This window comes from Schistocerca americana, chromosome 5 (genome assembly GCF_021461395.2).
Source record: "Schistocerca americana isolate TAMUIC-IGC-003095 chromosome 5, iqSchAmer2.1, whole genome shotgun sequence".
NCBI lineage: Eukaryota > Metazoa > Arthropoda > Insecta > Orthoptera > Acrididae > Schistocerca > Schistocerca americana.
In genome coordinates this window covers 375647578-375661110 of record NC_060123.1, presented here as the reverse complement: position 1 = coordinate 375661110, position 13533 = coordinate 375647578, and the positions used below count along the sequence as shown (strand labels likewise).

Sequence of the window (13533 nt, the reverse complement as noted above, 5' to 3'; positions counted from 1 at the left end):
AATTGTATTATTATTATTATTATTATTATTATTATTGTTGTTGTTGTTGTTGTTGTTGTTGTTGTTGTTGCAGTCTTCAGTCCTGAGACTGGTTTGATGCAGCTCTCCATGCTACCCTATCCTGTGCAAGTTTCTTCATCTCCCAGTACCTACTGCAACCTACATCCTTCTGAATCTGCTTAGTGTATTCATCTCTTGGTCTCCCTCTACGATTTTTACCCTCCATGCTGCCCTCCAATGCTAAATTTGTGATCCCTTGATGCCTCAGAACATGTCCTACCAACCGGTCCTTTCTTCTCGTCAAGTTGTGCCACAAACTCCTCTTCTCCCCAATTCTATTCAATACCTCCTCATTATTTATGTGATCTACCCATCTAATCTTCAGCATTTCGAAAGCTTCTATTCTCTTCCTGTCCAAACTATTTATCGTCCATGTTTCACTTCCATACATGGCTACACTCCATACAAATACTTTCAGAAACGACTTCCTGACACTTAAATCTATACTCGATGTTAACAAATTTCTCTTCTTCAGAAACGCTTTCCTTGCCATTGCCAGTCTACATTTTATATCTTCTCTACTTCGACCATCATCAGTTATTTTGCTCCCCAAATAGCAAAACTCCTTTACTACTTTAAGTGTCTCATTTCCTAATCTAATTCCCTTAGCATCACCCGACTTAATTCGACTACATTCCATGACCCTCGTTTTGCTGTTGTTGATGTTCATCTTATATCCTCCTTTCAAGACACTGTCCATTCCGTTCAACTGCTCTTCCAAGTCCTTTGCTGTCTCTGACAGAATTACAATGTCATCGGCGAACCTCAAAGTTTTTATTTCTTCTCCATGGATTTTAATACCTACTCCAAATTTTTCTTTTGTTTCCTTTACTGCTTGCTCAATATACAGATTGAATAACATTATTATTAATTATTATTAATTGTATTGTTATTATTGTGCCTTTTTTTTTAGCAAGTGGAGCTGCTGAGGCTACAAACACATCTGGTACTGAGGAGACTGCAGCAGATATGTCAGCTCTTGAATCCTTCGGAGTTTATGATGAACAACAGGTACACACATTTTTTTCCAAAAAGATTTCTTATACAGTAGGATGCTGGCTACATCTCCCATGCTATAGTTTAATTTCCATATTCCATTATGAAGTTGCCAGTGTAAGAAGACTAATATCCATATATTCTTAATATCTTCTGGATTCTGACTTGTGTTTTAGTTGTGATTTTGTTGAGTTACAGATTGTTAGGAACAAAAACATTGTGTGATGTAACAGCTTGGTCTGAAATTCTGTGCAGAAATATTAATGTTCTGCATTTTGTACCATCTCTTATACTTAAATTCCATGAAAATAGTTTTCACATTTCATATAGTATTTCCTACCATGAGATAACTACTTAAGATAATCTCCCCAGCCTCCCCCTACACCCTCCCACCAGCTTTATACTGACTGAACAATCCCTGTGCTTCATGTGGGTAGCCCTAAGTATCGACAGCAGGATGACTTGTCTGGCATAACGCTAATGTACACAAACCTTCCTCCTGAATATTCAATCTATCTATTAATGAAAACTATCTCAAAATCCCTACAGCAGTTTCTGAGATTAGCTTTCACATGCAAACAGAAAAAAATGGCCTGGGACTTTATTATATAATGGGTACAGATGGTAGACAAGCTCATAAATTGTAAGGCACAATATCAACATATCGAGATTCAAATGAGATTGTTGTGGGTAAGCGGTTACTAGATTCTCCTTAGCTTAAAACAGCATGTAGAACAGATACAAAAGAGTGAGAGAAAGAGTGGTTCTCAGTTATGAAAAAGAATGAAAGTTAACTCTTAGTCACTGTTTTCAAGACTTGCCCTTTATCATGATACCATCATCTGCTTAAGAAAGTTCGATGAATCATGTGAGAAAAACAGGGAATCAGCAATGGAACACCATAAACAGATGGTATTTGAACCTGAGAAATTACAGCTTGCAGAAACAGTTGTGACTACAAGGGACATGATGTGGGGGTGGAGGGAAGAAGATGTAGAAGATGTTGAAATGAATGGGAGTTGTAAAAACAAAGCTAAATATTGTATGGGAAATACAAAAAATTGCTAAACTCCTGATAAAACAAACTGGATTAAAAGGAGGGAAAACTACTGCACTGGTAAGTAGTATAAGATAGGTGACAGCAGATTGGCACCTTGCTCAGGAGAAAAAAAGAGCCACTGTCAGTGCATTACAGATAACTCTGATCCATCAAGATTTATATCTTATTTTAGCTACCACCTTGAATTAATAGGGAATATGAATTCTGCTCTCTGAAAATCACTTAGTTTCCAACATTGAGAAGTATAAAAAAATATCAATTTTTATATTATTGTTTTCTGTATACAATAAATTTAAACATGAGAACAAATAATATTGCATATGCTGTGTAGTCACTTCCAGAATGGGGGGGGGGGGGGGGGGGGGAGAGAGAGAGAGAGAGAGAGAGAACATGGCATCCAGAACCTCTGTTATTAATTAAAACATTAAAAAAACTCTACGACAGCCTTTTGTAAAGCATAAAAGTATAAAATTGAACTTAACTGCAGTTTTAAAAGAATTATTACTTCAACTCATCAGGTGTTCTGTTTAATGATGAAAAAACTGCACATATCATGGAGAAGGTCAGACGGACTCTGACAAGCCTTGACTAGGTAGTGCCTGAACAGACATGGCAGAGACTACCTCTTTGACAACCGTGAACAGTTACCATTGAGACAGCTGAAGCTGTTTAAGCTTAAGTGATGTTTATACAGTTGTGCATATGTTTGGTGGAGTATAATGAAAAATGTGGTATTTGGTTTTAGGTTTTCCCAGTAAATCAGCCGTTTGCACTGTTCTCGGATGTCCAGCCAGGTGCAGTTGTTTTTGTAAGACAGTATTTCAACAGGGTACCTTGCCGTCATTTTCAGGTGATACCTGTAGAATGAGCATCTTTTGCTCCTTTATACTCTTACGGCTCCCCACCCCTTCCTCCGCTGTCTGTTGCATGCCGGAATAGGTGGAGTAGTGGGGGGCACTGCTGGCTGCTGGGTACGAACTCTAGTCCCTCAGTACGTCTGTGGCCTGCGTAGAGTGTGGAAGCCACTCTCGATCGATGCTGTGATTTTAGTTGGTTGAGTGCTGGGTCCCAACTTTGCTGAGAGTGAACTCAGTGTCTCTGTTGATCAGCCTGTTCAGCCACTCGTATTTCAGTAGCCTTTTCCAGAACACAGTCCCAAAATGACTAGGTCTCTCTTAGCACCTCATACTTCATGGAGTCCCCTGTAGCCATGCAGTGTTCTGCAACTGCAGATTTTTTTGGTTCCTTAAGCTCGGTGTATCTTCTGTGTTCCTAGCATCCTTCTTCAATTGTCCATACAGTGTTCCCAATATATGCCTTACCACATTTACCTGGAATGCGGTAAACACCTGGTTTATGGAGTCCCAAGTTGTCTTTCAGTAGGTCACGCATATTTGGAGGTGGACAGAAAACGCATTTCATGTTACGTCAAGCTCGGATTCTGCCAATTTTGTTTGATACTTTGCCAGCTTACTACAGATACACCATTATCTTCTCCTCATTATCATTTTCTGTCCTCTGTGCTTGTACTTTCTGCCTGAAAGCACATTGGATTTGTCTCTCACCGTATTCACTCTAATTGAAAATGTGCTTAATGTGGTTAATCTCCCTTGGTAATATTCCACAGGCCAAGTGTAGCAGTTTACCTAGCACACCCTCACACTGTGAAGAATGATGGCAGCTGCCAGCCTGGAGATAAAAATCAGTGTAGGTGGTTTTCCTGTACACACTGTGTCCTATATTGCCATCCATTCTGTGCTTGACTAAGATGTCCAAAACAGGGAGTTCACCATCCTCTTCCATCTCCATAGTGAATTTGATACTAGGGTGCAGAGAGTCCAGACATTGGAGGAACTCCTAAAGTCTTTCACTCTCATGTGGGCATGCAACAAATGTGTCATCAACATATCTGAAGCAGCATATAAGCTTCAGTGCAGCTGTTTCTTGAGCCACAACTGGTGGCGGAGGGCACCCCATGGTGACGCCATCTGTTTCTTCATAATATTCACCGTTAAAGAGACTGAATGTTAATTCAAAGAGGTTAGTCATTGTCAGGTTGAATTTCCCACTGATCAGTTGGAGGGAATCAGCACGTGGCATTCTGGTGAAGAAGGATACCACATTAAAGCTCACCATAAGGTCCTGGTCATTGAGGCGTAGTTGCACCTCTTGAATGATATGTATTAAGTTCCTGATGTTTGGCCTGCTGGTGCATTCATGTGTCTGTGTTGAGGATGTTGAGGAACATCCCATTTGTTAACCTTTGATGTGCCATAGAGCCTTGGTGGTGCAGCAGCTATTGGTCAAAGCTTCTTGACAATTTCCTTTGACAGGGACCAGCCCAGGAGCTCAATAGTCTTCTTGTTCACACTGTTGGTCTTAGCTGCACTGAAGTCTACATGCTTTTTCAGATATGCTGATAACTCACTTGTGGTGTGGCCACAAGGGAGTGAAAGACTTCAGGAGTTCCTCCAAATCTGAGCTCTCAGCACCCAAGTATCAAATTCATCATGGGGATGGATGAGAGTGGTGAACCCCCCATTTTAGACATCTTAGTCAAGCGCAGAACAGTCAGCACTGTAGGACACAGTGTGTAGAGGAAAGCCGCCCACACTCATTAGTATCTCCATGCTGCCAGCCACCATCACCACACTTTCAAAAGAATGGGTATGATGAGAGACAAATCCGACTTGCTTTCAGGTAGAAAGTACAAGTCCAGCAGACAGAAAACAACAACAAGAAGGAGAAGGCAATGGCATATTTGCAGTGTGCCAGCAAAGTATCAAACAAAATCGGCAGGATCTTGGCCTAACATAAATGCATTTTCCATTCACCTCCAAAACCGTGCCATTAAATACAGAAAAATAACTTGTGGCTCCATAAATCAAGCATTTACCGTTATTCATGTAAATGCAGTAAGGCATATATTGGGGGGATTGTACCGACAATCGAAGAAAGATGCAAGGAAGACAGAAGACGCACCAAGCTCAAGCAACTCACCAAATCTGCAGTTTCAGAACACTGCATGGCAGCAGGGGACTCCACAAAGTATGAAGAAATAGAAGCAGTAATACAAATCTCATCATTTTGAGACTGTGTTCTGAAGGAGGCTATTGAAATATGAGTGGCTGAATAGCTGATCAACAGAGACACTGAGTTCACTCTTAGCAAAGCCTGGGACCTGCAGTCAGCCAACTAAAATCACAGCATCGCCTGAGGGTGACTTGTGCACCCTACGCTGGGCACAGGAGTACTGAGGGACCAGAATCTGGCAGTTCTGTTGCCCCACTACTCCATCTGTCATGGCATGCAACTAACAGTAGAGGAAGGGGTGGGGGAGATAAGAGTGTAAAGGAGGCAGAATGTAGCAAAGATGCTCATTCTACAGGTACCACCTGAAGACAAAGGCAAAGTTACAGTGTCAAAATATCATGTTATAAATATTTCTTTAAAAGCCTGAGTAAAATACTACTATCATTAAATGAATGAGTTTTGTCATATGATGACATGGTTGGAGACTGTAGTTATTATGCAAAATAAACTGTTTGGTGGTGTACATCGGCAGCCAGTCACAAATTGGTCTTAAGTTACTTTATTCAAAAAGCACCATTATTGGTTTTGAATTTATATAATTCATCAGACGGGCTTTCATGGTTTCGTCAAAACATATGATGCATTGGTTTATTGGTGAGTTGCTCTAGGATAATCAGATATTCACAGTTAAAAACATGTTGGCTGCTCTACACCTTGTGATAGAATGCGTCTTACATGAAATGTCCATCTGGAGCATTTGTTTTCACAGTTTTCTTCCAGTGAATTGTATTTGTAATGTTTGTTGTATTTTCACAATCACATTTGTTGGTTTAAATGATTAATGGAAAATCTCATATAAAGATGTGAAACAAATACTAACAAAGAGGTAGAGGGGCTGGCCAGTACTTACCTCAGCTCAGTACAGCCGATAGATACACAAAAAAAAGAACCAAAAATTATTGTTCCTAGCTTTCGGAACAAATGTTCCTTCATCAGGGAGGAGAGAGGGGAAAGAAAGGGAAGAAGGGAAAGTAGATTCAGTTACTCACAACCCAGGTTATGAAGCAACAGGGAAAGGAAAACAGGGAGGGTAGCAAGGATGGAGGCATGGTTGTCAGAGGGAAGCCAAAGATATTCTACTGTAAGTACTGTGCCAGCTTCAAACCAAAGAGCATGCATCCCTTGACAAAATTCTCCCCACACCACCCAGAGTTGCCTTTCGTCGCCCCCCTAACCTCCATAACATCCTTGTTAAACCCTACAATATTCCCAGACTACCTTCTCTACCCAGCGGTTCCTACCCCTGTAACCGACCCCGCTGCAAAACCTGCCCCATGCATCCCCCCACAACCACCTACTCCAGCCCTGCTACTGGTAAAACATACACAATTCAAGGCAGGGCCACATGTGAAACTACACATGTCATTTATCAACTGACATGCCTGCACTGCACAGCCTTTTACATCGGTATGACAACAACTAAACTGGCTGAGCGCATGAACGGACACAAACGAACTGTCCGCCTAAGAGATGTCCAATACCCAGTAGCGGAGCATGCCCTCCAGTATAATTCTAGGGACCTAGGAACCTGCTACACTGTATGTGCCATTTGGCTTCTCCCACCCAACACCAGTCCCTCTGAACTGCAGAGATGGGAACTTGCACTCCAACACATCCTTTCATCCTGCTGTCCCCCTGGACTGAACCTACGTTAAACAACCTCACTCCCATTTACTCTTCAGTCTTCTCCTCTTCCCCTTTCCTCTTTAGCCACTCATGCATCTTTTCATCCTACATGGTTGTGTTTATCTTTATACTATATACCTCTTTACTTCTGTACGCATGCTCTTTGGTTTGAAGCTGGCACAGTACTTACAGTAGAATATCTTTGGCTTCCCTCTGACAACCATGCCTCCATCCTTGCAACCCTCCCTGTTTTCCTTTCCCTGTTGCTTCATAACCTGGGTTGTGAGTAACTGAATCTACTTTCCCTTCTTCCCTTTCTTTCCCCTCTCTCCTCCCTGATGAAGGAACATTTGTTCCGAAAGCTAGGAACGTAAATTTTTGGTTCTTTTTTTTGTGTATCTATCGGCTGTACTGAGCTGAGGTAAGTACTGGCCAGCCCCTCTATCTCTTTGTTAGTATTTGTTACACATTTGTTGATTATTAAACACTTGTGTTTGATCGCAAACAAATTTCCAATGTGCACCACATGTTTTGACCCACAAGCAAATAAATGAGTGTCTAGATGCTGCAATACAGTGATACATTACAAAAGTTTGGCATTTCGGTAAAAGAAGCATACATTATTGTTATATTAAATTGAAACACTATTTTGCATTAAATGTACACCATTAAATACAGATATATAAAAGATGATTTTATTTACAAAATGATAGAGAAATAAATGTGGATAAAAAGTATTTGAAATCAGTATGCACTGTTTGAACATTGATGGTGACAGTACATTAAAATTTGTTTATATTTAGTGTCATGGAAATTATTGACTATTGTAGATATATACAGTATTATAAGATTTGTTACTTTAACTGCATATAGGTGTAGGAAAATTATTTATATTGGAGTGTGGGAAGTACTTTCTGAAAGTTTATCATATAAGGGAAACCAGTACCTGTGTGTTAGAAGTATTGACCCTGACTGTTGAGACACTTGTCCCACTCTGGCACTAGGCGGTGAATGGTTGTCTCATAAAATTCCTGGGGCTGTGATGTTACCTGGTTCCACACATACAGCTGGACGTTGTCATGAGAGGTGAATCATTTGTGCCTCAGAGCCTTTTTAAGGGGACTAAAAATGGCGTAATCACAGGGAGAGAGGTTCAGACCGTATGGAGGGTGGCCAAGAACCTCCCATTATAATTTCTGCAGGAGTGCCATGACTGTGTTGGCCATATGAGGCAGAATGACCCCATGGGTGAGATTGCCTGGTCGTTTTTATTTGATCGCTTGGCAAAGGGTGGTCAAGGTTTGCAAGTAACAGTGGGCATTCACTGTTGTTCCATGCTACAGGAAGCGAATAAGAAGGGAACCATCTTGGCGAAAGAAGAACATCAGCATAACCTTTCCTGCACTCGTTGACCCTGAATGCTTCCACTGATTCTGGTTTGAAGTGATGACACCCTGACTCATCTCCCGCCACCACTCACGCCAGGAACGCATTCCCTTCCCAAGCATAGCACTGAAGATGAGCAAGATAGTGGGCCATTCGACACGCTTCCTGGTGTGGTTGAAGACTGTGGGGCACACTTCACGTATGTGCAGTCGTTCCTAAATGATGGTGTGAACACTTCTGACACTCAATCCGACCATGGCGGCTAAGACTTTCACTGTCATTCAGTGGTACTGAGCAATGAGTGCATCCACCAGCTGGATGATATGATCGGTAATGCAGCATAGTGCTGCAGGCCATGCATCATCTACTAACGACACCAGTCCTACCCTGAAGCGCTTGTGCCACACCTTGACCCTTGCAAGGGACATGACGTGTTCACCATACACTTGTGACATTCGTCGATGAATGTCCGTTCATCCTACTCCTTCTGCTGTTAGGAAACGAACGACACCTCTTTGCTCTTCTTGTGACGCCTCCATGTCACTGTTTGCAATGTGACTGGCAGCGTTGGATGATCGATGCATGCCGCTGCTAGCTCTGTATTGTCACGCATGCCCTCTAGCAACAGCCTGTGAACGTCCACGCTCTGGTCAGAATCACACCACGTTACACACGCCACGATATTACCTTCCTGTCACTGATTTGCACATTGCTCGTTTCGTTTTGAATGCCCCTTATAAAAGGAGTATTAGCCAACTCAGTGTGCTCATTAAAAAGATACAGTCAGGTGTGTGTATTTCTATTTCTTCTAACAGATTCATAGCGGCACTTTTTGTGCTAAATGCCATATTTCCATGTTGTTCTCAGTGTTTCTCACTGAGAGGTTTACTTCAACAATGTGGGCTGCAAATGTAGATTTGTTGAAGTCGCCAAGTCTTAAAGCATCAAGTTGTTCTTTGTTCCTAATCTGAAAACTTCTGCTTGTCTGTCCATTGTAGAATTTTTGGCATGAATCACATTGGAGCCTGTACACCCTGTTTTACTATCAGGGTTCATCGAAGGACTTACATCGTGGATTACTTTTTGTTGTAGCATACTGTTAGTACAGAAGCTGAGTTTAATAATCTTCTCTTTAAATAAGTTTCCTACTTTGTACAATAGTAGGCTTATGTATGGGATGACAGTATGTGTAGGTTTGGCTTCTGCGGGAGATTGGTATGTTTTGGACTAAATGTTGTATTAATTGCTGTTCAGTGGACCTATGGCTTTTGTTTTTATTTTGTTGAGGAGAGTGTCGAGTGGTATAGGTTCAGGTTCATAGTCATTATTGTAACTAACTGTTTCAATTGCACTGATTTCATCTTGTTGACCTGAGAGATTCATAGGTGCTTTCTGCATTTGGTGTACCATCACTCTGAAATATGCCATTTTGTGTTGGTTGGGATGGCATAATTAGTTGTCACTGATGATGTCTGTGACAATTGTTTTCTGTAGATACTAAATTGATGTATATGGTTACTATTACAAATTCTAATATGAAGAAAATTAATGCTCGTATTCGTGTCATTTTCAACTTTAATTTAATATTTTTATTCATTTTGCTGAGGTCTGCTGCCAATGCTTCACTTTCACTCTTTGTACTATCAAAAAGTGAGACTTTATCATCAAAATATCTTCTGCTGTAGACTATTTTGTTTGAGACATAGTCATTAATTAATGTCAGCTATTATCGCAGCCAAGCCACTTCCCATTGCCAAGTCATCATGCTGTTGGTAGAGCTTATTGTGGAAGCTAAAGTAATTGTGCTGCATTATAACTGTGTATATTTCTGTGAACTCACAGAGCTCTGCAATACTAATTTTCTTATATCTAAGTAGACTTTTTTCTTACACTGTTAATAGTCTCTTTAACAGCGATGTTTGTATATAGTCTGAATAAGTCCAGTGGTGCAAATGTTCTTTTGGGTGGGATATAGACGTTTCAATAAAGTCTGCGAGCTCGAGAACGTTACATATGGTGTTGTGTGTGGTGCATCACATGGTACCTCATGGAAATCCTCCACCATATTATTTAAGACACTGCACATCTCCTACTCGACACCATTTGCTCTCACTTCAGGCTGTATGCCAGCTGCACCCTGCAGCCCATCTATGAGTAGCATTCACCAGTAGTCAAGAATACCTTTAAGGCAGCAAAGACACGTATTAACACTTCATTGGGTTTGAACGAGGCCGTGTAATAGGGCTACAAGAAGCTGGATGTTCTGTGATACTGCAGAAAGTCTCAGCAGGAATGCAGCCATTGTGCATCGTTGCCGGCAGCAACAGTCACGAGATTGTGTGGTAGCAGGAAGACCGGGCTCTGGATGGCCATGTAGTACTCCTGGGAGAGAAGACCACTGTGTTCAGCGTATGGCTCGAGTGTATTGTACTCCATCTGCAGCAGTTGGCACCACAGTGACACAACAAACTGTTACAAACCAGTTAGTCAAGGACAGCTCAAAGTCAGCATTCTACGGACCCTAAACCACTGCCATTTGCAACTTCAGTGGCATAAAGCAAAAGCTCATTGGAGGGCAGGGTGGAAGTCTGTTGTGTTTTCTGTTGAAAGGTGGTTCTGCCTCAATGCCAGAGAGGGCTGTGTATTCGTTAGAAGACCAGTTCGGGGCCTGCAACCAACCTGCTTGACGCACTGGACTTACGTGTCTAGTTATGATCTGGGGTGCAATTTCATATGACAGCTGAAGCATTTTCATGGTTATTCCTGCCCCCTGACTACAAATTTGAATGTCAGTGTGGTGATTCGGCCAGCTGTGCTGCCATTCACGAACAGTATTTTCTAACAGGATAACCCTCACCTACATACCACTATTGTAAACCGACGTGCTCTACAGAGTGTTGACACGGTGCCTCGACCTGGTCGATCACCACATCTGTCTCGAATCGAGCACATATGGGAGATCGTTGGATGACAGCTCGAGCATCATCCACAAACAGTATCGACTGTCGCCTTATTGACCGACCAAGTGCAACAGGCATAAAACTCCATATCACAAACTGACATTTGGAACCTGTATGATACAATAATACTTGCATTCAACATTTTGGTAGTTACATCGGATATTAATGTACCAGCATTTACATTTGCAGTAGCTTACCTCGTGCTTACATTAACGTGTGATCTTGCAGTGTTAATAACTTACATATGTTGTCTAGAGAAATGTAGTACCAAAATTTCATTGCTCTACATTAATTATTTTTTGTTGTTGCAATTTTTTCTGTCCGTCTATTCCTTTCATTGTGTCCTTGGAGCAAGATGTATTACATGCTGTCTTTGCTACCATGTGAGGACACTTTAGGTTCACATGCCCTTTGCAAACAGTGCTGCATTCCAAGCTGCACTTGCTAGCTGCTGTTTCCTCCATTTTCACACATGATCCTGTCACTTCCTTAGCACCAGGACTTTGAGCTCACATTCTCAGCATTTGGAACGGCTCTCCATTCCGCTGCCAGCACGACTCTTCCCTTCTGCTGCCAGCAAGGCTCTTCCCTTCTGTTACCGGCTTGACTTCTTTTACTGCTGGTACAGGCCCTTCCCCGGTCCAGCACCAACTGGTGAACAGGTTTCCATTATTTTCATTTTTGTTCCTACTTTGATGCAATTGTTTTTTGCCGGCACAGCCCCTTCTGCTGCCGGCACGGTTTCTTTTGCCACTGGTAAGGCCCCCTTAACCGATCAGATGCTTCTTTCAGGGCAGTTATCTGTGTGCCTTTCCTGTGCCTCATCTGCACACAGATATACCACTCTCCTTTTGGTGCATATTTCTAATCCAGTTCTTCCCTCCTGGCCACCCACTGTGCTGCCTCCAGTGGGTTTTTACTCCAGCACATTCACTTCACAGATCCATTCCCCTTCAGAGCCAGCAGTTTGCCCACAGCCCCGGATCCTGTCTCTGCCCATCTGGGCATTTCCGTTTTCCCTTCAGTAAAAGCCCGACAGCTTTGCTGATGGCCACTGGCTGTCAAGCTTGCTTCCAGCTTCCCTGACATCTGCCAGCACTTCTGTTGTAGCCTAGCATGTCAGTACCTTGATGGATCCATCATTTTTTTAAAAGGGGGAGGAGTTTTGTGGCGAGGCCAGTCACCTGGCCACTGCTGCCACCGGTACATACACCCACAGCCATAGGGTTGCAGCACTCTTGGCATCATTGACCAAATGCAGCCAGACATACTGCATGCTTACTAAACATTCGTGGACCACAACAACAACCCACCAATTTGTGCACACAGCAGGAAATTGCTCTGTGTACACAACAGACTCCAGTGGGCTCCATTAGAGGTGTCAACATTGCCCACCAGCAGCACTCGCACCCAACCAGGGCACTGCAAACGTGGCAGTATGCTGTGTTTGTGCACCACATTACACGTCATGGAAATCCTTCAGCCTGATTATTTAAGATGCTGTGTGACCACTACTCAGCAGCATTTGCTCATGTTGTGGGCTCTGCGCCGACTGTGCCCTGCAGCCCATCTGTTGGTAGTGCTCACCAGTGGTAGCCCAGTGCAGCCCAGGATTCCAGCTGAATGTCAGACCTGAGCAACCTAGAACTCCAACTGGACTTCAACCCAGACGCTAGCTGGATATCTCCTAGCACGTCATCACCTGTCCATGCCTGTTTGCACCATTGCATCCACACAGCCACCGTTGGTTGAAGCACAAGTTTCCCATTTGCCAAGAGTGTTCTTCCAAAGTCCACCGGCCAGCCTGCACATGACTGGACATCTCATAGGATGTCATCACCTGGCTGGGCCCATCGATACCCTCATGCCCCAGCAGCCACTGTTGGTTTAAGCATGAGCCACCAGCACATTGCCAACGTCCCACTGACCAGCCTGTGCTTGACCGAGCCAGATACTATCTAGGAAATCGAGCTGACACCAACCTAGGACTTAAGCTAGACTCCAGTTGAGATGTTATCATTCTACCCATATGGCTATTATTTTCTGTTTCCTGCCAGAATTGTGAACTGTTCATATGTGTTTACCAATAAATGTGTTTCTTTCATTGTACCCTGATAGTCAACTTTATTAGGTGCTGTACTTGCCACCATGTAAAGACATTTTAGCTGTAATTCACAAAATCCCTTTCATTTCTCTGTATTTGATGGCCTACATTTAATGTAAAATACTTTTCCAGTTTAATTTAACAGTACTATGCACTTCCTTTTTTGAAATGCCATATCTTTGTAATGTATCACTGTATTGCAGCACTTTTGACAGTCATATATGATGTGTTGGCAGAAGAGCCAACAC

The 13533-nt window shown here is 42.5% G+C and overlaps 1 protein-coding gene across 13 annotated transcripts in view; it reads left to right on the top strand.

Moving 5' to 3' along the window:
* The window catches only part of LOC124616783 (FK506-binding protein 5), a 215240-nt gene that overhangs the window by 154799 nt on the left and 46908 nt on the right, over positions 1-13533 (top strand). For all 13 annotated transcript variants that reach the window (XM_047145194.1, XM_047145189.1, XM_047145187.1 and 10 more), the window contains one exon: positions 974-1071. In XM_047145194.1, coding sequence (XP_047001150.1) covers positions 974-1071 — 98 coding nt within the window. The remainder of the gene's footprint in view (positions 1-973; positions 1072-13533) is intronic.